The 23734-nt window shown below is 53.4% G+C and overlaps 6 protein-coding genes across 6 annotated transcripts; 3 read left to right on the top strand and 3 right to left on the bottom strand.

The window, feature by feature from the left end:
• Nucleotides 1-4806: 4806 nt before the first annotated feature.
• On the top strand, nucleotides 4807-5235 carry IUM83_18633 (uncharacterized protein; the record flags this gene model as incomplete). Its single annotated transcript, XM_067943643.1, has 1 exon — nucleotides 4807-5235. One exon carries the CDS (start codon nucleotides 4807-4809, stop codon nucleotides 5233-5235), a length of 429 nt encoding a protein of 142 aa, XP_067786165.1.
• A 4198-nt stretch (nucleotides 5236-9433) lies between these two features.
• IUM83_18632 (Glycoside-Pentoside-Hexuronide (GPH):Cation Symporter Family) lies at nucleotides 9434-10852 on the bottom strand (the record flags this gene model as incomplete). The annotated part of the gene is made up of 1 exon (XM_067943642.1): nucleotides 9434-10852. The coding sequence occupies one exon, from the start codon at nucleotides 10850-10852 to the stop codon at nucleotides 9434-9436; it is 1419 nt and encodes a 472-aa protein (XP_067786164.1).
• Nucleotides 10853-14545: 3693 nt separating this feature from the next.
• Nucleotides 14546-15982, top strand: IUM83_18631 (Glycoside-Pentoside-Hexuronide (GPH):Cation Symporter Family; the record flags this gene model as incomplete). Its single annotated transcript, XM_067943641.1, has 2 exons — nucleotides 14546-15142; nucleotides 15263-15982. 2 exons carry the CDS (start codon nucleotides 14546-14548, stop codon nucleotides 15980-15982), a joined length of 1317 nt encoding a protein of 438 aa, XP_067786163.1.
• Nucleotides 15983-16311: 329 nt separating this feature from the next.
• On the bottom strand, nucleotides 16312-16719 carry IUM83_18630 (uncharacterized protein; the record flags this gene model as incomplete). The annotated part of the gene is made up of 3 exons (XM_067943640.1): nucleotides 16312-16482; nucleotides 16588-16597; nucleotides 16682-16719. 3 exons carry the CDS (start codon nucleotides 16717-16719, stop codon nucleotides 16312-16314), a joined length of 219 nt encoding a protein of 72 aa, XP_067786168.1.
• A 1245-nt stretch (nucleotides 16720-17964) lies between these two features.
• On the bottom strand, nucleotides 17965-21633 carry IUM83_18629 (irf-2-binding protein celtix-1; the record flags this gene model as incomplete). The annotated part of the gene is made up of 1 exon (XM_067943639.1): nucleotides 17965-21633. The coding sequence occupies one exon, from the start codon at nucleotides 21631-21633 to the stop codon at nucleotides 17965-17967; it is 3669 nt and encodes a 1222-aa protein (XP_067786210.1).
• Nucleotides 21634-21973: 340 nt separating this feature from the next.
• Nucleotides 21974-22951, top strand: IUM83_18628 (N-terminal acetyltransferase complex ARD1 subunit; the record flags this gene model as incomplete). The annotated part of the gene is made up of 5 exons (XM_067943638.1): nucleotides 21974-21997; nucleotides 22167-22324; nucleotides 22412-22512; nucleotides 22591-22693; nucleotides 22774-22951. The coding sequence occupies 5 exons, from the start codon at nucleotides 21974-21976 to the stop codon at nucleotides 22949-22951; spliced, it is 564 nt and encodes a 187-aa protein (XP_067786211.1).
• Nucleotides 22952-23734: the final 783 nt, after the last annotated feature.

Below are 23734 nucleotides of genomic sequence, written 5' to 3'. Positions count from 1 at the left end.
GCCCGATGTCGGCACGCGTGACTGCATTACCAGTAGGGCGCCCCGCGCCTACTGGATGTTCGCGTTTTTTGTTGGTCCGCGGCGATGCCTAGCATCGCCACGACGGCCACCATTGTAGTGCACGGCTCCCGTGCACTCTCTGGCAAAGCGACCGATCCTTCCGCAACGGAAGCATCGCACGTTACCTCCCTGCTGCTGGTAACCAGCGGTTGTTGCGCTCGAGAGGTCCATTGGCTCCGGACCTCCCGTCCTCATTACCGGGCGCGGTTGCGGCCTCGGTACATTTGCATGGAGTTTAGCCTGCGCAGGCTAAACTCTTCTTGCATGGCAAGGGTGATTGCAGCTTCGAGAGTACTCGGGTACTCTCGGAAGAGATAGGTCTTCACGGGCCCATCTCTTAATTCCTTCACGAACGTGACAACCTTAGTCGCCTCGTCTATCGGATTGGTCACGATGTTCGAGACCAAGTACCGTGCACGCTGCGCGTAAGCATGGACGTCATGCTTACCCTGCTGCAGGTCGAGGAATTCCGCCCTCGACTGGAACTCATTTTGCGGGGGCTCAAACGCTTGTCTGAGCTCCTCTTTGAACACTTCGTACGTGCTGAAGCACGTAGGATCGGAGAGTCGGCGCCCATATGCCCAACTCCTTGCGCGTCCGCCAAGGCAGGACATGGCGAACGCGGCCTTCGACAGCGGGTCGACGATGCGTCGAGCCGCTATGGCTGTGTCGAGCTCGACAAGCCACCGGAGGAGAGGCTCGCCCTCTCTTCCCACGTAATTACTTACGCTCAATTTCAATGATTGAGCACGCGGTGTCGTCCCTGACGACGCCGTCACCGAGGAAGCAGCATCGCACTGCTCCTTCATGATGAACCCCAGAGCAACACCATGTTGCTCCGTCGGCGATAGCGTACGCAGCATCGTAGCTATCGCCGCTTCTCGAATGACTGTTGACAGTCGTTGGAGGGCCTCCCACTCTGGGTCAGACAGGTGGGGGCAGTCAGCGCGTGCAACATGCGTTGCAGGCGTGTTGGAGCTCTCCATGGACACCTCCGTGCTCATGGGATTCTCGGCTCCGCGTTCGTACACCTCGTACGAACGTCACGTAGTCGGTCGTTGGACGGACTACAAAGTGCTACCAGGTGTAGTGGGTCTAACTTGACTCACTACTTTCGCTTACACGTTGCGCTACGTGTATGAGGAAGCGTAGGAATTTATTAATAATTTGAATTTATTATACTTTTGTCCACAAGTATAATATAAATCAAATAAAACACCAAATAGCTAGTTTAAGGTAAAATGAGAACGGTATTGTTTGTAAATTGATCTTCCTCCTAAATCTGCTAAAACTGTTTATCATCTATGAAAGGGGTTGACAGCGGCTGGTTGTCGGAGCCCCGCCAATATGCACGTCTCTAATTGGTAGAAATATGCTGCTTTTTACCAATAGTTTCTTTGGGTAGGTGTGGACCACTCATTGTGGTGGCCCACTTCAATGTATCCATTGGCGTGACTTACACCAATGTGAGGAGTATCTAAAACTTTTAACAGATATCCTATCTGTTAAACCATAAGTGACAAATGTCATGCACAAGTGACAGTTGTCTCTTGTGACCGTTGTCATTCACAAGTGACTGTTGTCACTTGTGTGTGTAACCCCGTTACAGCTTCTCTGCCAGTTCTAGCAGTAATGCTGCCTCAAATACCGGACACACCTGTGGATGGCCGGGCCGTCTTAAATGGCGCGACGTTCCCTGTCCTGGCTAGTCGGTCTTGCTGCCACTGAGCGTGATAACGGCGTGTGTGGCGTCATGAAATTTAATTGCAGGCTTTCCTTCGGCATCGAAAACTTCAACGTCACGACGCACTAGAGCATATGTGCGCCTACCGCCTTTTACTGTCAAGTCCTCCGAGCGTTTTAGGAGATAAAAGAAACCCAACGACACAGCCCCAAGGAAGAGGCGTTGATTGGGTTTCTTGTAGTCAGTGCTGCCTGCCATCCATTCGAGCATGGTGCGCGAGACGTGTGTCCTGGGTTGAGACGGTGGACTGATTCATCGCATTCCTTCGAACGCTGTAGCATGACTTGCGCTGATGACGGGCTCGAATCCTACGTATCCCTTATGATACCACTTGATGTGGCTAATCTGGACGAGAATGGTGGAGGTAGATCTGGCGCCGATCCTTTTGATTGAGTATGATGACGACCATCGGTCGATGGCAATTAACACCAATCGGAGAGACTGGGGGATCGGATCGTGTTCTGGTAGCCATGGTGAGCTTTCGAACCGGTGGCAGAACTCGGGCCATTGTTTCCATGTGGACCCGTATTAGCTTCGGGAGGTTTCGGCCAAGGAGCGTCGTTGAAGGGCGACCAGCTTCCGTCGTAAACCTTCCTCGTTGCGTCGGGAACCGTGACCTGCATCCAATTAGTGGTTAGTTCCTCCCATTGGGTGAGATAAGAATCGGACCATGCTCGGGACACCAGATCGGTGAGAAAATTTGATGACCCTGCATGATGCCCACCAGATATTCTTATACCCCATTCAGCTTCCACCGCACCAAAAATACGATTCACTTCCTGCGAGAACGGATTGGTACTGGCGAGTTTGTTGCACCACGCCACTGCTGCGGTGTTGTCTATCCAGAAACACACGTGAGTCAGTGCATGGTGACTTGATGTACGCCACCGCTTTACCCAGCATAGTACTGCCAGTAAGGCACTGAATTGTTCACGGACGTTGAAGCTAAACTGGTGGGTTTCGATGAGGTCTTGCTCGGTAGCATCGAATTGAATACGTATAAATTCGTGCTGCGCAGGATGCAGAGTCCGACGTTGCTGGCGTCCATATTCAAATGCACCGCCGGTGTCGGAAGCCCGCAAAAATACTCAATGGGTACGCCTCGTAAGCGGCCGTGCTGTAGTTACAGCGATTGAAACAGTGGAACACTGCTCTTTTTCGTGTCGAATGCTCAAGGAGATGTGGCAAGTACTATGGTGACCATGGAATCAGGTTTTTACGACATGATTGGAGTGGAGACTGTTGCTCTTTCCAAAACTACGTGATATCAATATCAAGTCGGATTGGAGAAACAAACTAAAAGTTATACTGCTTTTGTGAAGAGTACACACAGCTATTACATTTCATGCGACATGGAGGCTACGAAATGCTATTCATTTCCATGAATCCGATGCAGAAACACCGAACACACAGAGTGTGACAAGCTTCTTCAATCGTCACTGTCTGTTTATTTTTCACCATTCCTCGGAGTTTGTTATTGAAGATAAAGTTGTCGCTGATGTACTAGGGCGGCTTTGATTCGACACACCGCTCCCTCTATCTGTGCCTTCTGAACACCGAATTTGGGTTCCACGTGCATAGTAAAAAAAAAAAAGAAAAACACACACACACACACACATGATAGATAAGAAAAAAAGTGTAGCTAGCAACACGAGTAGTCCAGTAAATTGACAATCAACTTTGTCTCCTTCCTCCTAATGATCACAGTGATTCGTGGCATCGATGACTTGCCTCTGGAATCCTGGTTGCCATCTGCCGATGCGAACACTAATCGATGGATACTCTGGTGCGGGGTCAACTGGACCTACGTAGTCACTGACGACTTCCAGTGTTAGTATTATGCGCGCAGCTTGAAGTTGTGCAATTTGACGCGAGACGGAGTTCGTTGGCTGCAACTCTACCGACCAACCAACAACAGAGGGAGCCGTTGTGGTTACCGAAGCGGCAGCGGAAAGGCACGGATGCTGTATCATTCCCTGCGTATCTTTCATCCGCGTCTGCCGAAGGGTCCGGGGTTTGCATGCTGTCTGCTGCCAGACTTGTGTGCCAGATCCAAGGAAGAACGGGTAGCATTTCTCTCGCAAACGCGAAAGGTCTCCGAACGGCGGAGTCGATGCTTATCCTTATCTGCAGACCGTATTGTCCATACTCTAATAAAGCAGAACACTGAGGTGTTCTCACAACACTGTCCAATATCGTCCAAATCCCAACAGAGGCTAAGTACACGCAAAGTGTTCGAGTCAACGCCGCGCAGACTTTCCGCGCAGCCGTCTTCATGACATGCTCGTTGGATATAGGTGCCTACACAACGTACCTGCACGGTCACTGGCCAGACGTGGAATGATATGCATGCTCCTGGCAGTGCCAACTGACAACCCACGAGTCTGATAATTGAGCCCAAGCTCTCGTTCGAACAGGACCGTGCTACTACAGTACTTTTAAGTTTGTACTTAAAAGTACAAACAAGTCCGTGTGCTTCAGACGATGTCGAAGTTGCTCACAGTTTCGCGATTTGTAGCTATCTGCTATCTTCTGGTCGGTCGTTGGAAGCTGGTGGAAGTTCCCAACATATATTTTTTACAAAAATACGAAGCTCCCCCTTCTATCACTTCTATCACTATTTAGAGGTTTTTAATTACGGAATGATGGCGTATCGCTAAGAGGTGCTTGCCATAATATTGCCTTTACTCAGCACCATGGGAAACTTGGGCCTGGTCAGAGAGACCTTAGCAACTTGTTTTGGAAGCCTCAGAGCACGGAACTGGCACCAAGTTACGGCAATATCCCTAACGTACCGCGACGCTGGCACGGCTGGTTCCCTTCGCGCAGTGATACTAACATCATCTACCTGTCCATCAGGAAAATTCTCGGGTCTCATTCACGCCTCGCGCCATAGTCGCCTAAAACCACAGCCAATGGCACCAAGTGAATCACCTCTTCACCAAGGGGCCTCACTTCCAGATCTTCCCAGTCTCAATCGCATCTCACCACCTACGTTTAGAATGGCGCCCGCCTCGGTGGCCACTCGCGATTCCTGCCCAGAGCCGCGCAACGACTGCAAGTCCGATAACGAACTACCCGATGAATCCGAAGCCGCCGACACCATCTACCTCCAATGGCTGCTCAGCTGGGATGACTCGACACCAGACTCTCAAGACGGCTCCGACACCATCTCCCGGCGACCTCGCATCCGGCTGCACTACAGCGACGAAGGCGTGCGCGACCGCTTTTGCGCCAATGCGCAGCGGCTCCTGGTCCTTGCGATGGACGACCCGCGCTCCGTCTTCAAGAACACGGAGCTGGCGCGCAAGGCGCTTGGCTACCGGAATCTCATGAGCTGTTTGGACGGAGTGGACCCTCGTGCCTCGAACTTCGATGTGTCGTCGTTCTTCGGCGTAGAGTGGCACAAGCAGCAGCCCGAAAACGAGTAAGGCGCTGCATGACTAATAGCTGTACGGCAGTAGTTGTGCTTACAAAGTGCTGTCAGTATATGCATGGTTTCGTTCATCCTGCTGCTGAAGCACTAGTTGCGCAAAGAGTTCGCCGCGACGTGATATCTTGCTTTGAGCAGTACTTTGTGTATTAGATATTGTTTGTGCACGGCAAATAGGCTCGTTTCCTCAGCGGTCGTCGTGGGACGACCAACGCGGGAGTTACGTGAGCCCAATGCCTTCCCACTTTGGTCTGTGAGATGGCGCACATGCACCTGATGCAAGCTTGCTCTGGCTTTCCTCGCTCCCTGATACTTCGGAGATGAACAAAATACAAAGACTGCCCCAACAGGGATGCAGAACATAGAGATTATTAGCCACAGTAAGACAAGACCGACACGCAAGAACTGGTGGCGCTACTGCTGCTCAGCCGTTGTGGTTGTCGTTGCAGTGGTGTTGGATGTAAATAGGCGTCAGTGTTTGCAGAAGGTCGTTGTTCTAATTTACGACCATAGAGCCTTCCCGTTTTCGCCGTGTCGGGTTTCAATAGCAGGTACAGCTCATTATGTGTTTCTGCTCGAGCACGCTCCCGGTGTCGCTCCTAACAAGCGTGCCAGCACATTGATCCACGTGGCTTGAATGTCGACGTCCTACGGTGGTAAGCAGGGCTGTGTGCGGCTAGGCTGGCGATTCGTGAGTTGCTCGAGGTTGGTGCATGAATTAAACTGCAGATTGCGAGGAGGTGGGCGATTTCCGCGAGCAACCGATGTACTGGAACGGAATCGTATACATCTCCGTGATCTCAATCCGAATCGACTGATTTCTCAGTTTTTATCGAGAGACTGCACGCTGGTAAACGTGTTGTGGCTTTCATGAGACTATGGTCCCTGATTTATTGGCACTAATGGTTGATTGTTTTACGTGTTGTGCGACGCGAAAGAGGTATCTCCTCTGTGGCTTTTGATATTGTTTTTGATACTCCTTTGTTGATCATTTAGCCTGGCTTGCGGCGAGTGGTACCCATAGCAAGGGAGACGTAGATGACGCACATGGCTGGAACATCGTGAAATGGTGGAAGTTGGCATTCCGTGGAGCAGAGCGCAAGATGAATCACATGGGTGCGGATAGTGAAACCGAGGCATTGTTATGCCTGATGGTAATGTGTATCGTCGTTCAGGCTTTGGTATTGTTTTGGTACTGCTGCCAGAAAGACTTCACTGTGAGATCGTCCGGGGCCAGCATACATGTTCTGCGCTCTCACCGTCGCGCCGCTCGTTTATGGGCTTTGCCGTCCACTAATGAGCATTGAGCACACTTGCACGCTTCTATCGGCAAATGCACCGTGATGTCGGGAATCTCCGTGAAGTATGAAAGTGCGTCGAAGGATGATCAGTGTAAAACACGCTGCAGTCTCGCTGATCGCCTACAGTGGTCCTAGCTGTCAATGCTTACCCGAGGTGGGCAAAGGAACCTTTATCCAGCCTTCGAAACTACCATACGAAAGAAGACAAAAAGCCGTGTCCCAGCACCGCGCGAAGTGCCTCGCAGCATCCAAGCACGACGCTCAGATGAGCTACCATCACTATCACGAAGCTAACACACATGGCCTTCGGTCACTAACGCGACGCCTTTGATTGATGGGGCCGGATCAAGGCACCCTCATGCATCCGGAACACCCGATTCCAGGGGACGACAACCGATTCCACTGGACTGTTGTCCTTGGAGCTCCTTCGATCGAGGGATTCCTCGCGTCATCCGTCTGCACGACCGCACGAAGCTCGAACCCAGTGCATGTCGAAGTAACTCCACCCCGTTCACAACTCAATCCCCCGCCCGCGAGCTAAACTGCCATCGCGCCATTGATCCATGCTCGGGTCTCATCTGTCCGATGGCTGGACGCCGCTGTCCATGAACATGACCTTGAAATACACTAAGCTGAGCTGCGGGGCCGCCGTGAACTCGGTCGCCAAACGCAGCAGGTCTCCTCAGCAGCTCGCGGTCGCTAGAACTCAATTGGATGTGCTCCGAGTGTTGAAGGAGGAAGGACTGGCTGCAGTCGACGCTAGGGACGCCAAGGCGTACGCTTCTGCCTTGGTTCTTGCTGCGGAGAGGGGGCACACCAGCAACGTGCGGTGTCTGGTGGATCGAGGCGTTGGCGTCGACGCCACGGATAACGACGGGAGTACTGCTCTGCATGTGGCTGCGACCGTCGGGTGGCTCGAGATCTGCCAACTGCTGCTGACCGCAGGAGCTGCAGTAGATCGCGCGGACGGGGACTCCTGCACAGCGTTGATGCTTGCAGCACGGGAGGGGCATGCGGACATTGTGCAGACTTTAGTGAGCCGACGTGCTGCACTTGAAGTGCAGAATGTCAAAGGAGAGACCGCACTGAGCGTTGCGGTGCAGAGCTGTCAATGGGCGATCGCTCAGCTGCTGCTTAGTGCCGGTGCAGAGGTGGATGCGGAAGACGGTGCGGAGATGACACCGCTCATGTTCGCCTCGAGGAACGGGCAGCTAGCGTTGGTAAAGCTCTTGGTCGCTAGAGGAGCGAGTCTCGACAGGGTCTGCAAGTCCGGCCACGCAGCCCTTCACCTTGCAGCGGGGCACGGGCGGCTGGAAGTTGTCAAGCAGCTGCTGAGTGCTGGCGCGGATCTGGTGGCTCGTGACAGCGTCAATGGCTTGACGCCACTCATGTATGCCGCCGTTCATGGCCACACTTACATTGTGAAGAATATGCTGCCCCGCTTGTTCCAGCGCGGAGGCGATGCCATCGAGACGAAGAGCGCGAAAGGATGCACGGCCCTGTATTTGGCGGCGGCGAAGCACCACGTTGCAGTGTGCGAGGTGTTGCTGGATGTCGGTAGGGCTGCTGTCGATTCTGCGGAATGGAGAGGGTTTACGCCGCTGATGGCTGCAGCTAAGAGAGGGCTCGTGGACGTTGTCAAGGTGCTGTTGAGTCGTGGGGCGACTATCGAAGCGCTGAATGATGACGGTAACAGAGCGCTGGAGATCGCGGCGCGCAACGGGCGGACTGCAGTTGTTCGGCTCTTGCTGGAGGCCGGAGCTTTCGTCGACGCGCCCAACCGAACTCGAGGATACACGGCACTCTCCACTGCTGCGTTGCGCGGTCGAATCGAGGTCGTTCATTTGCTTTTAAGTCACGGGGCGAACGTAGAGGCAAAAAGCTGCAACGGGGATACACCACTGCTGCTCGCAGCGACCCAGGGGCGAATTGAAGTGGTGCGAGTTCTCCTCGCCAGCGGCGCCTCATCACTAGTAAGAAATGCCGCGGGGGAGACGCCTCTGTCTCGTGCAGTTGCTGGAGGCTATGTTGAAGTGGCGGCTTTACTGCGAATCGCTTCCGGGACCAAAAGCCGAGGAGCCCTCGCAATTGCACCAGCTCGACAGTCGTTGAGTCACAACTACCGAGGCAGTCAATGTGTCCGACGATCGTACCGTTAAAAACAATTAAATGTTTCTCGAGATGATTAAGACGATTTCACCGAGGATGGGGATCGCCTACTTCTCCGGTCATGAAAGTCGGGGAGATCATGTAGTACATGGCATGGACAGTGTACATTGTACACCAGCGACCTCGTCCCTTCGATACAGGCTCTTGTATTCCTCCTGGACCCCACGTGACCTCAGGAGGGATTACGGATGCGATTGAGTTAGCAAACGAAAAAGACCGCCGAAACTTGGCCGATCTCTCATACATGTTGGACGTGTAACATGTCATGTACGAGATCGACTCCGTCGATTCGACGGAAGTGTGAACTGCTCTACGATGAAGACGTGTGCGCTAAATATGCAAGATATTTTTGAGTCTACTTCTTGCTCTCAGAGTGAGTTTGCTACGGTTATCGGTGGGAAAGCATTTCTCGGCTAGGGTGTGCGTGCACCAGAAGTCAGGACGGGGGTAGAGCTCCACCGTGGAGCTCTTCGCGATAAATCAAGTGGAAGGTCCATGGCGAAGTCACACTAATCAAAACCGTCCCACAGGCACAAGTGCCGATCTATTCCGGCGAGTCTGGGTTGTTGAGCAAGATGTCGACGAAGGTGACACCATGGGCAAACTTCAAGCCTATTCTTCGGCTGGTATCGCGCCACAGTCTGTGACCCACAGAACGCAATGCAAAAGCTAAGGCTGCTTAACTACGCATACAAACGACATGCGTGCGGTGCAAATGCCGACACCTTACAAGCTGTACATCTTGATCTTCATGAAGATCGCGGCCGTGAGGAAGCCCAGCGTCGTCATGATGCCGCCGAGGAACACCGGCAGCTTGTAACCGAGCGATGTGTCCACAATCGCCGTGCCGATGGCGAAGTTGAGCAGCTGGCCGAAGCAGTTGGCCGAGTTCAAGGCACCCACGTACATGCCGATCTCCACATCGTCGCCCATCACGTGGATGATGACTGGCACGATGCACGAGAACCACACGGAAGAGGTCATGCCGCAGATAGCGACGACGAACACGTCGAAGCCCTTGTTGCTGACCCAGGCCATGATCATCAGGAGCATCTGTGGCACGGTGGACATCGTGAGCACCCACTTGAGACCGAACTTGCTCACCAGGAAGGGCAGGGACCACGAGTACACGTAGCCCACGATATTGTACGCCAGATCGGCGTCTCCGCCAGCGAGACTGACACCGTCGTTGTAGGCGTTCTGCTCGTCCGAGCAGGGATCACAGCTGTCAGCGTTATCCGATGTTCCGCCGTACACCTCAAGGCCGAAAAACTGTCCCTTGTTGCCGTTGTAGGCCGTGTAGCCGTACTGAATGAAGAAGAAGCCGATAGCGTACACCACCAGCACCGGGGGCAGCGTCTTGATGCCAAGCCACACCGAGTAGAAAGCGCCCTTCACCTGCGCCCAAGCGGAGACCTGGGCCACCTTGCTCGGGTCCAGCGGCTTTTCGTGCGCGAAGATGGCCGCGACTGCAACGCAGACCAACATGATGACAGACAGCGTGCCCATGAACCAGTGCATGGTCAGGTAGGCAGCGCCAAAGGCGCGGATGTAGACGGCAACGACGATCGATCCCAGCGTCGACCATGCCTGACCGAGAGCAGCACCGGTTGTCTGCCGATCGCCGGCAAAATCGGCGACTAGCAGCATGGCCGGCGTCTGCACGATATTGACAGTGATATCCATCCAGGCGTAGAAGAAAATGGTGAACACGGACGTCCACGTGCGGTTCGTGTCGCCCGAGTCGCCAAGAGCTTCTCCAATCTCACTCGTGTAGCCCATGGCGATCCAGCAGATCACACTGAGGATGCCAGCAATAACGAGGTACGGGCGACGGCGACCGAAGCGGGAGGTGGTGCGGTCACTGAAGACACCGATACTAGGGCCGACAATGACACCGACGATGGGGCCGATGAACTGCGTGGCTTGCACGGCCGAGTTGGGCAGCATAGTGGACAGGTACGGGCCCAGAGCAGCCCACTGCGCCGACCAGGCCATGTTGATCGCCATACGCGGCATCGACACCGCGAGCAGTAGCCAAATCGACGGGTGGGCGAGGGGTTTCTCGTCACCACCTTGAATGGAGCCCGGCTTGGGCGAAGCGTGGAGTTCATAGCCCGGGGTTCCGGCTTCAATGTCCTTCATGGTTCCCGAGCTCAGCAGGAGAGAGGAGTTTGTTGAGTTGTGCTTCGGAGGAAGCAAGTTGAGGAGTGCGATTTGATCTGAAAGCGACTCGGTCGCTAGGCAAATCTGGCTAGGACCTCAAAGAGTAGTCTTAGGTTGAGCTGCAGGCTTAACTTTCGTTAGAGCCTCCCGACAGGAGCTACGGCAACACGCCAGGACGCGCAGCCTAGCATATGTCAAGTCGATCGCCGGGATTCGGCCGGGAGTTAGCATCGGACTTGGTCCTGCTGCAGGACTCTGCAGGAAGGAGCTCCGCAGAGCGATATCGAGCAAATCCTTGAAGCCCGCAGTTTTAGGCTACAGTAGAGTTTCAGCCAGACCAGGGTCTTTTTGCGGGGCTGCCCTGTGTATCGACGATAGATTAATCGGGAGTGGGATATCGAACTGACAGACGGTCTCGACGTAGCGCTCTATCAGACTGGCAATCATTGTTGTGTGGAGGCCGCAGACGCCTTGCACTTGCACTTTGGCTTGAAGTTCGCCGCCCTGCGTGGACCGCAATGCGGTGCTGCGACCACCGCGCTGTTCTGTTGTTGTGAGGTGCAGGACCCAGTTTTGTGCAGATAAACATCCACTGGATCGCGTGACGGTTAATTGAACGTCTCGAAGTCGAAGATCATGAAGGGTCGTATCCTACCATAGGATCCTGCACAATATTCCACTGCACTCTGTAGAGGTGTTCGTGAAAGTGGCATCTCAGCAGTTGATATGGTTGAGCCCGGCTGCAGGGACTGCGGTGGAGCATCAACTTGAGCCGGCCCAAGCTCTTATATCGTTAACAATGGTGTCAAGCAGACACCACCTGTGCATCGAAGAGCGACTAGCGGAATGGATATCCTACCCTTGTCGAGACATAGAGGACGTAGAATTTCAAAACGGGTCATGCGCCTACGTAGTCCACCGAACCGTGTTGATACCTGTGAACAATGCGAGATTGCACAACCAGTGTGCACGTGGGCACCCTATCGAGCTGATGGGGTGTCCAGCCGGCTGCGCAATCCGAAAATGATGTAAGCTTCTTAAAGAAAACAATCAAGCGTGGCAGTTCACTTCAACTTCAACATTACCCTCGAAACGGCTACACACATATTCGATTGCCGAAGTGCGTTTCGCTCTCTACTTCCCGACTTTCGGGAAGCAAGGAATACATGTGTACTGTACTGTATTAAGTGTAGCTCAGACCAGAGACTCGGCGAGGCTTTTTGTTCACCGCCGTCGAGCACTGGACAGCTGCAGTATATGTAGCTGTACGTGTGCGTGTTCAATGAACGCTGTTCATGCATGAAAACTTGCCATCGACAAGACCAACAAAGTGCAAATGCGCCTTTGCGGCGGGCCTATGCAGATTGACGACGGTGACTGTACTAAGCTTAAAGTGTCGAATACATGTACACGGATGCTTCGAAGCCGCAACCTTGGTGACAACGTCACACTGAGTTCCTGAACTGACTAGATTCTAGATGCAGCACTTTCTCGTTGAGCGACTGTCGCGTTTCAAGGTATTTGTTTTTTGTTTTTTGTGTGTGTGTTTGTTTTAGGTACATTGTTGTCACTTATCATGCTATATGCTAACGACATCCTATGACCTTGTCGGCGGTCGGCTCTATCCTACCTTTTGATTTGATTTGATTGCGGTTTTGACGGCTAACTGTTCCCAAAGCCGCGCTGAGCGCGGCCCGCCTACGGGTATACCCGCGACAGCAGCCCATTCGACCTATCCTACCTGCCCTCTAATAGGAACTGAGGCTAGAGTTGTCTTAGCCCTTAAAGCGCTGAGGCCTCGAGTACCGAAGAACTCTCATCCGTGTTGCGCTCCATCCAGTGACTGATGTCACCGTTCGCAAATTTGAAGACTTGCTCCCATGGTGTTACGTTTCAAGGTATTGGGAGTCTCACATCGCCGTAAGGTGATCAATTGCATGCACATGCATGCGTCAGCAGCGGCGAACGGGTTCTCGCCGTGACATGCACGCTTCAAAGTGTACCGCTCGGTGCAAACGGTTCCTGTCGGCAATCCTGTCGGATGGGGGTTGTTGCGTCTGTGCCATTGCCGAAGGCCCTTTGGCGACCAAAAGTAGGGCGATCGCACTTGGCGGCGACGCGCTTGGCGTGTACCGAGAGTACCGCGCTGTTGAAGTTGACCGTAATGTACGCCTTATGCGCATTTGCTGGTCACAGGAACCCGCATGTGATGTGTACATGGGCGCAAATCTTAATTCTCACCGCGAGGCTCGCTCAAGCGCTACAGTGCATGGTACCTGTACAGCGCTGGAAACGGCGTCTTAACTGTGTACATGTAATATGTTCACAGTTGCGTCAGTGTTGTCGAGAAAGCGTGATCGAAACGCACGAAGAAGGCTACTCTAACTACATGTACCATGTACGGACCATTTTCAAATCGGATTTTCAGTGCACGATCGTTCATTGGTCTTGACCATCAAAGTCCTTATTGAGACTTGGAGTACATTGCATTGGCGTGGGCTGTGCAAACTAAAACGTTTGGGGCGACATAAGAACGCCCGGGGGTCCTCTAGTGGATGAAACCTCCGAGCGGTCCTTGTTGATACATCACTTCGGAATGAAGTCAGAAATGGGGCAGCGTACTGAGCACTATCCTATCGTCAGGCAATCAAACCTCACTAAAAGTCTCCAGACACCTTGACAGTGTTAAATCGCGCAGAATGAGGGCCCACTTGATTGCTTTCCCATAGCTGCTTGGAGCAGCTTTTGTGGGTGAAGCAGGTGGCTGAGCCGAAGGTTTATTTATGAGCCACAGCGGCTCAAAAACCTTCGCCCATACAGCGCGCGAATGTACACGCAGCAAATAGCATCCCTAAGCCGCACAGCTACCGTTCAACGGTCGGTTTTCTCGCTCTCTAAAACACCGCCATACCGGTGCAACACAAAGCAGACCTACACGACGACGTCCCCATCGATGAGCCCGCCGGATTTGCTTGAACGCGACCGAATACTTCAAGTTGAAGCGTCCAAGCGCTTCCACTCAAATCTGATTGCCCCGTTACATCTCGTGGTTTGTCCGCAGGATTTAGACTCGAATCGAGGCCCCTACACTGGCGCACAGGCCTCCGTACTGTACAGTAGTTGAACCTATCGAGCGAAATGTGCATGTATGCAACTAAGCTTTCGTATTTGGGGCGAACCTCAGGAACGCCAAGCAGCACGAGCCCAGATGGCTCAGAAATGGGAGCCCCGCTCAGCTCCTCCCATCCAAAGCTGAAGTAAAGTCTGCATGGTAAAAGGTATCGAGGCAGAGCAGTTATGGTCGAACGTGGAGTTTTCCAGTGCTGCTGGTCGCTGTTCATGACTTCTCGGAGCGCGGATTAACCTGTAGAAGGTGCGAGTTGATACAGTACTGTACGTGCGGCAGCACCGCGCCATAATATGTGTTCGCCATATGGGCCCTCGCCCAAAACCAGCATCGAGGTCTCTCTGTTGTCTCCACTCTGTCCACTTCGAGCGTTATGCACGCTCGTGCCTGGCTATTGCGAGCCGCAGTCTTGCGCTGTGTCGCCGCCCGCAACAACACCGCCGACGTGTCTGAAACTGCAGTTCATTCTTCAATTTGCTTTCCACAGCAAAGCCTCCTTCCCCACTCCGCCCCGTCTGAAGCACTCGAGGATTGCCAACCGCATCATGAAGGACATCGAAGCCGGAACTCCGGGCTACGAGCTCCACGCTTCGCCCAAGCCAGGCTCCGTTGCGGCCACTGGCAATGAAGAGCCGCTGCCGCACCCGTCGATCTGGCTGCTGCTCGCGGTGTCGATGCCGCGTATGGCCATTCAGATGGCTTGGTCGGCGCAGTGGGCCGCTCTGGGCCCGTACCTGTCGACTATGCTGCCCAATTCCGCTGTCCAGCTCACGCAGTTCATCGGCCCCATCGTCGGTGTCATTGTCGGCCCCAGCATCGGTGTCTTCAGTGACCGCACCACCTCTCGTCTCGGCCGTCGCCGCCCGTACCTGATCGTTGCTGGCATCCTCAGTGTTGTTTGCTGGATTGCCATGGGCTACACGAGTGAGATTGGAGAAGCTCTTGGTGACCACGGTGACGGAACCACCGGCGAGACCGACCGCACGTGGACGTCCGTGTTCACTATCATCTTCTACGCCTGGATGGACATCACTGTCAACATTGTGCAGACGCCGGCCATGCTGCTTGTCGCTGACTTTGCCGGTGACCGTCAGACGACGGGCGCTGCTCTTGGCCAGGCCTGGTCGACGTTGGGATCGATCGTCGTGGCCGTCTACATCGACGCCTTTGGTGCCGCTTACAAGACGATGCACTGGTTCATGGGCACGCTGTCTGTCATTATGATTATTTGTGTGCTGGTTGCCTGTGTTTTCGCGCACGAGACCCCGCTCGACCCTACCAAGGTGGACAAGTCGTCGGCCTGGGTGCAGGTCAAGGGCGCTTTCTACTCGGTGTGGCTCGGAATCAAGACGCTGCCTGGTGTCCTCATTGTGTATGGTATTGGTTTCTTCTTCGTGCAGTACGGTTACACGGCCTACAACGGCAACAAGGGACAGTTTTTCGGCCTTGAGGTATATGGCGGCTCGGCTGCCAACGCCGACAGCTGCGACCCCTGCTCGGACGAGCAGAACGCCTACAACGACGGTGTCAGTCTTGCCGGCGGAACTGCCGATCTGCTCTACAACATTGTCGGATACGTTTACTCGTGGTGCATCCCGTTCCTGGTGAGCAAGTTCGGTCTCAAGTGGGTTCTTACATTGTCCACCGTGCCGCAGATGTTCCTGATGATCATGGCCTGGGTTGACAACAAGGGCTTCGATGTGCTTGTTGTCGCCATTACGGGTATGACGTCGTCGATCTGGTTCTCGTGCATCGTGCCAGTCATCATCCACGTCATGGGTGAAGATGTGGAGATCGGCATGTATGTAGGCGCCTTGAACTCGGCCAACTGCTTCGGCCAGCTGCTCAACTACGCTATCGGTGCGGCCATCGTCAACACTTCGCTGGGCTACAAGCTGCCGGTGTTCCTCGGCGGAGTCATGTCGGCTCTGGGCTTCTTCGTGTCCGCCATCTTCCTGAAGATCAAGATGTACAGCTTGTAGGCCAGCGTGTTATTTTTGCAAGTCGTTGAAAATGTATTGCCTTTTGGTCCTTTTGTTCACTGAGAGGTAAGGAGCGATTGGAAGTTGTTAACCCTTTCCTTATCCTTACCCAGAAAATGGGCATTTGGGTAGACCAAAATAGAAAGTAATTGATATGTTGTTTTTTGCAGAATCTAGACATTTACTATACCGTTGGGTAGTAATAACATAAAGTATGTATTATACGGTAAGATAATAACGGAAAATGCCAATTAGTGCACTGTATACAATCGAATTGAACACACTTCATTCTTAGCAAGGTACACAATTAGGAGGAGGTAAACTATTGCCTAGACGGAATCCTCGGAGTCCCAAATCGTGAACTCGTCCAGATTTTCGAGAAGATCCTCTTCAACATCATTGTCATCGGAATCATCGTCGCGAGAGAGCCACTTGGCAAAATAGCTCTCCATAGACGTCATGGCGACTGATGTGCCAATCTTGGTAACAGGGAGCGAATCCTGCCGCTGCCAAAGACCGAGTAACAACGTCGTCAGGCACATCTATTCAGGCTGTTTCCACCCACTGAGCAACGTCTGTAACTGGAGGCTGCTTCGGGATTCCACCTTTCGTGTACTGCACGTGGTCCAATGATTTCCATTCGTTACTGGTAGTCGAGAGACCTCTCGGTGCTCCTCGATCCACGTGACGACCTCCTACTTCTCCGACATGGTCTTAGCGAGGCGGGATCCAGGCATGGTGGCGTTGGTTGGTCGGTGCAGGTGCTTGTTGTTGACAGCAAATTGAAAACTGACAATATTTCCGCAGCGCAAGTGCCAAATGTCGTGCTCTAGGATGCCAACGTGAGGTATACTAATTGGCGTAGGTACAACAGGATTGTATAGTGAACGAGATGATCGGATTCTACCGGGGGTATTCTATTTGGCACCGCAATACAAATTGGCATTTTCCGTTAATATGGATACTCTAGTTATTTAAACGTAAATCCTGAAATCATAATGTATAAATGGAAAGGTTCGTATAGGCACCCAATGTATCGATAATTTGTCGGCTGATGCATGTATTAACGTCGCGCTATGCAAATTCATGCGTTGTCGACGGTAAAGAAACTCTAGCCTTCAATTGCTCTTCTATTTGTCCTCAATATTTTAAGCATTCTGATTTCCCTGAAGTCTTAGGGATTGTATCAGACCTAAAACAGCACTCTCTTTTCGGCAGTAGTTCCGAGACGCAACACTATTTCCATTTAGAAAAAGTAGGAAGTGCTCCACTGGATCAATGCTGAAGACAGGAGTCCAAGTCGTTATGTCGCTCAATTTTGTTCACAAGGATGTTTTTAGCCTTGAACAGTGAGAACTTGGACGTGGTCGTGTTGTTCGCGAGCACAGAATCGATGCAGCCTGCATTTTCTATTGAAATTTACTCTACTACGTAGTATTTGCATTGTAGATATCCATGTCCTCATTGAGAACGGGGCGAAATTGCCGCCAAACCGGCGCTAAAAATCCGAGAACGAGGTTATCACTCTGATTAAACAAAATGAGTCTTGGAAATCAGTGCAATACGTCCCAGAATTATAAGCTCTCACCTGTTTAGAAGTCCCGTCGCTGATTTTTGGAGGGGCTCAAATAAATAGTAATCCGGGTACTATTCGGTATGTCGTCGTCGTAACACCTTCGGTCTAACGCTCCGACGTGCAGGACGGCGACCTGTGCCGGCTCCAGCTTCCGTTGAACCGTTTTTTACAGCAACAACCGGACGCTGGGTGTTCTGGGAAGCCTTAAATGTCAGTTTCCAACTGTAGTATCACTACATAGTACTACAGTCGGAATACCTGTACCTGTACTGTAACTGATATCATAGTTTCTTGCGATTTAACATCCCTTCAACGCAGGTGCTGTGCCACTACTTCTGATCATTCGGCAACAAACACTCTCAAGTACAAAATGGGAGTATGATATTTTAGATCGCTCACTCACTCGCTACGACTCCGCTTCCTCCTTCTTTTCTTCCGCAGAACCTGCTTGTGACTCCATATCCTCTTCCTTTGGCTCCTCTTTACACATCTTTGCGACTGCTTTCTGCGTCTCATCCCTATTCACATCCTCATCGGTTCCGTTCTCTGTTCTCACGGCCTCATCGCTCATCATGACTTCAGCTGAGGATTTGTTGTTTGTGTTAACCTCAGTCGTGGCTTCCGGGGAGACTTCACCCAAGGGCTCCGGACCAGCATCGCTCGCACTGTGCTCTGACTCAGTAGAACAGGGCTTGGCTTCAACATCCGCCATCTTGACGTCATTATCAGTGGCTTCCTCGTTAGCCTCAACTCCGGTTGAAACCGATTCAGCATCAGTTTCAGCATGGTCGCCTTTGGCACCATTGCCATTACTTTCCTCCTGCTCACTTGATGGAACGTCCGCGATGTCGCCCTTTGCGTTCGCGTTAACTCCTTCAGTGTGGCTGTTTGTGGTGCCTATATCGGCAGCCAAGTTTGCGGCTCCAGATTTGACTGTTGTAGGGTCTTCAGATTCTGCGGCATCGGCAGTAGCCTCCGTTTTCATAATTGACTCAGTACTTTCCACTTTGCCGACAGAACCATTACTGTCTTCAGTTTTAACGCAAGTACCCTCGGTCTTGGACGGCATAACAGCATCCTCAGCTTTACCGGCGCTTGTGTCGGCTTCCAACTTGGTATTTGAGGTGGCAACCTCTACCTTGACGCCAGCAATAATCTTTAGCTGTTTGTCAGTAGTTTCAGCCTTAGCATCAGAAGGCAGCACAACGAACAATTCGTTGTGAACAGCGGGGCATTTGGACAGCAATGGCTCGTAGAATAGCCGACAACCAGCAAACACTGGGCTACTCCAAAGCGCTTCAAATGCCTCTAAAGATGAAGAGCACTCGCGTAACACACCTAGGGTTTTTCTGAGATATGAGGTGGTCATCGCATCGGCACCAGCCCCGGCACCTCCTTTTTCAATCACAGAGAATAGTGACGATAGCACCATAGCAGCCTTCTCGTGGAAAATAGGAGTCGGGAAACTCTTAACCACATGCTGGCGCTTGCGCTTCTTCGTAGACGTTTCGCCCTCGTTCTCTTCGTCTATAGCATCAATTTCACCATCCGCAAAATGCACGACAGACCCCGTCATCTTCTTCGCAGCTTGAATACGCTTTGACAAGACATCCACAAAAAAGTTGTCGAAAACCTGCTTCCAGACTGCCAGTGCCTGCAGCTGCTCGCCAAGCGTCATGGTTACCTCGCCATTTTCAGCAGAACTTGATCCACCATCGTTACCGGTTGTATTGCTACTACTCGCGGCCACTGTTTTCACCTGCTCGAGTAGCACTTCCGCCACAGCATGAAGCAGCACGCGGTCGCGAAGAAGCGATTCGTCTTCGGCTGACACTAAGCGGTGAAGCAGCTGGACGCCCGCATCGATCTGGTGGTCGACCAAGCATTGCACAGCGAATGATTTTGCCATGGCACGAATCGCCGAGCTCGCACGCAGCACATTATCCCAAAGCATGGCACCAAGGACATCCTCCTTCGCTTTTGCCTTCAAGTCGCGTTGTAGCCCCACCGGAAATGCGTAATACACACGGAAACCAACCATCGTACGTAATAGAAGCGGCAATACGACGCGCATTGTTACCACCTGCGGAGCACGCAGCACAAAGTCTTGCTTCCGAATCATACGGCGCACACTAGAGGGGTTCCCAATTTGCAGTAGTTGTACGAGTGCACGGCAGATGAGATTGTCCGTAGGAAGCTCTCTCTTTTGCCAGCACACCACCAGCTTCTTCATAAGAGCATCGCAGATCAGCTGCTTCACGAGCGGATCCGACAAAATTAACGCCACGTCCGCAAGCAACTCGTCGCACATACCCTCCGGAATCATTCCTGATTGGTCCACATCACCAAAATCCTTGATCGTCACAACCCCCGAGCTGGTAAGCATGCTAAGTGCCTCGCTTGTGGGCCCAGTTGCAGTTTTGCGGCGTTTCTTCGTACGAATCCGTTGGGGTTCACCACGCAATGATGTAGCATGTCGCTCGATCAGTTCATTGCCACGCTTCCCGATACGCTTTCCCTCTTTGTAGAAGATAGTCGTATCCGGGTTGAATGTCATGCAATTACGAATCATGAGGTTGAAGTCCGCCACGAAGGAATCGAGAGTTTTGTACTTGCCCCGTTTGGCTTTCCTCTGCATCGTTGACAGGTCCATGGGATCTTTGATAATCTCCCGATACTTAGGCACGTCATCTGGCACAGGTTCCGCAAAAATCAAGCGAGCATCGATTTTTGCAATCTTGTCCAGCACAGCCAGCAGTTCATCCACAGGGGGCGGCCCTAACACAACTTCAAAGCTCTCCTCTTCTTCCTCTGCGCCGCCTTTCTTGCGAAACTTCTTGTTTGGCGGGAGGTCCGCTGTACGTAGTCGACCAATGAAACCTAGCAATTCATGGAGCTGAGCGATCTCGAGAGTCTGGTTCTTCAAAGCACGATCCAAAAACCAGATAAACTTGTGCAAAGGGTCTGTTCGGAGAAGTGGTGTTGTCTTGTCACGTTGAAGATTAGCAAGGTCACTGCGCATCGCACCCAGCAGCGACACATAGTCCACATACTCTTTCGGATGGTTGTTTGTTGCGCTGCCGGGAATGCTCGCAGCCACCACGTAATTGCGCCATATCTCCAGTGTCGCCAAATATAATGCTTCCGAGTCACCTAGCATCTCCACCAACTTCATCAGCGCAGGGTTATTCCGACGACGTTCGTCTGGTGAATACGAAGGTCGTCGCTCGCCACTAAATCCAGACGCCGACGCTGACGTCCCTGCAGCCTCAGCAGAAGACGGAACGTGACTCGAGACGTTCCATAAACTTCCGCCCGCCGATTCATCCAAGCTGCGCTTCCTGTTCTGGTTTCCAGTTCGCATACTATTATTGCTGTTCCTCCTCGATAACGACCGATGAGTCGTCGCTGACCCCGACGTAGGATGGTTGAGGTACCACTCGAGCTGCTCGGTCACGTACTCACGCGTGCACTCCTCCACGAGGAGCTGCAGCTCTCTTCTGTCCACCTGCAAAATCTTCCTCCGCACATGCACGGGCAATTCGGACAGAATACGTCGGTTCTCCGTCAGCTCGCGCAGATACAGCTCGGGCGTGTCTTCCTGCCTCGCTAGCACCGCAATCGGGATCGCGCGGAGCTCCCGGAACTCAATGTATGGGAAGGTCTGCTCGAGCACGCGGGGCAGCTCGCTCTGCGGCAGGTCGGCAATGCGCAGCAGCATCTCCTTCTTCATCTGCTCCAGCAGCGACTGGTACACGCTGGAGCGCGGCACCTGCAGCAGGTCCAGCAGCTGCACCGCGGGCGCAAAGGTCGTGGGCTTGTCCTTCCGCTTCTCTTTCTTGCGCACGAATAGCTGCGCGTGCGCCTCCGCCACGCCGTGGGCCGCCTGGAAGTCGCGGATGGCCACCTCGATGTTGGGCGCCGTGCTCAGCAGCTCTTTGACGGCAACGCCGCCCCGCGCGCCGATCAGCAGCTGCTTCTGCGCCTCCTCGGCCACCGAGGACACGGACATGGAGCGCGGCAACTTGAGCTTGAGCCGCAGCTTCATGGCGTCGCCGGCCGCGTGCTCGCTCATGCTGCTCTGCGCTGTGGGGGTCGCCTGGGGGGAGCAGGAGCTGGAGCTGGAGCTAGAGCTGGAGCCTTGGAGCGGGGGCCTTGGGCGGACGCTGGCGACTGGCTTGGGCTTGCGGAGGAGAGGGGAAATTCAATACTAAAGCGGCGCGCGCAACATCGGCGCCTCGGCGCCCAGTGCGGAAAGTGCAGAGTGATTGTTTAAACTTGAAGTTTGTAGCAGGGGGGAAGCCGCTGGCGCATTCGTACTTAATCCGAGTGCGCACTGCCCGATGCCCACACCCTCCCGGCCATCCACAATCTAAAGCGCGATCTGTATTGAGCAGCAAGAAACGCGGGGCAACATGGTGTCTATCCGGAACGCGACGGTACGTGGGCTGCGCAGCGCATAGAGCGCCGAACGAGACGTAGTTCTGCTCTCCACATGCGACTCTACTGCTTTCCAGCGCGGCGTGGCGTGGATCTCGCGGCAGCCTTCGCTACAAGAGCGTAAACTGACGGGATGGTCCCCCCCTTGGTCGTGTGTTCATTCGTTAGGCGGACGACCTGCTGCAGGTGCAGAACTCCAACCTCTGGTGTCTGCCGGAGAACTACCAGATGAAGTACTACTACTACCACATCATGACGTGGCCCCAGCTGCTCTACGTGGCCGAGGAGCGCGGCGGCAAGATCGTCGGCTACGTCCTGGCCAAGATGTGCGTGGCTTGATCAGGCTTCTGACTGGGGGAAAGACGCTGAGGGACTATCGCGATGACTGATGCTGTTGCTGTTTGTTGCCACAGGGAGGAAGAGGCGTCGGTGCCGCACGGCCACATCACGTCGCTGGCGGTGCTGCGCACGCACCGCAAGTGCGGCCTGGCCACCAAGCTCATGCAGGCTGCCCGTACGTTGCTGCTCTACTGGTAGGCAGGAAGTGGGGGAATTGTGTGTGTATGGCTGACAGGTTGGTGTTGTGGTGCAGAACGCGCCATGGTGGAGAGCTTTGGCGCCGAGTACGTATCGCTGCACGTCCGCGAGGGCAACGTGGCGGCCATCCACCTGTACCGCAAGACGCTCAAGTACCAGTACGTGCAGCTTTCACTGGCTGGGGATTTGAGCGGAGGTGGTGACTTTGGCGTTGGGGTTGTTTGCTACGTTGCTGCAGGGTGTACGACATCGAGAAGGGATACTACGCGGACGGAGAGGACGCCTACGACATGCGCATGCCATTCACGGAGAAGTGCAACCAGGCGTTCGCCTCGCAGGTGAACCGCTTCAAGAAGGTGCTGGCAGAGAAGGATGCGGAGAAGGAGGCCAAGGCTGCCAAGGAGGCATCTGCTTGACTGCCCAGCAACAGGCTGCGTGTGGCGGAAGAATAGGAGGCGCATCTAGATGGTGACGACCTGTTAGACGCAATAGTGCTGCTGAGGAGAAGGAGGCGGCAAGGGTGATCGATGGCTAACGTAGATATTTAGCAGCTGACCGGCCCAGCCACCTCGTGCGCTTTCTGACCTGCCAGTGTTTGGTGTCGAGTGTTGTAGTTTGCTGTGATCGTGGCTCTACAGGGGTTGGATCATTTGTAGTTGCAAGATTCTCCTGGAGTATCGGCACGAGTGCTTACTTCAGCTACGTCGACAGGGTCCGCGACGCTGGCTAACTCTGAAATTGCAGCAACTTGGTGGGACTCGTTTGGCTCTGGTTGTTTGATTCGCGATGCGGATTCAACTAAGTCGAGAACACCCGTATCGCTGGTTTTCCCTGTGGTTGCAGCAACCTCGTGGGGCTCGTCTTTCGGGCTTGGTTCTGCTGTTTTGTTACGCGGTACGGATTCAGCTACAACAGTATCAATCGTGGAACCGCTTAGGGCCCTCGCATTCGCGTCTTCTTCAGCTGTGCTTCTCGCACACTGATCAGTATTTGGTGTGTCGTTCTTTTTTGCGGTGACGGCGCTGTTTATCTCGGCAGTGGACTGCTCAGATTCCGCAGGGGGCGCATCAATATTGCTGCTACCAAGCGATGTTGAAGTGTCCGAAATCAACGCATGATCTCTTGACTGCTCCTCAGGCCCAACGCCAGAAATTCGTTCTGACGCTATAACCTCTGGCCCAATTTCAGGTAGCTGTACT

Source organism: Phytophthora cinnamomi (assembly GCF_018691715.1).
Source record: "Phytophthora cinnamomi strain GKB4 chromosome Unknown Contig70, whole genome shotgun sequence".
Classification (NCBI taxonomy): domain Eukaryota; phylum Oomycota; class Peronosporomycetes; order Peronosporales; family Peronosporaceae; genus Phytophthora; species Phytophthora cinnamomi.
This window is presented reverse-complemented; position numbering and strand designations above follow the sequence as displayed.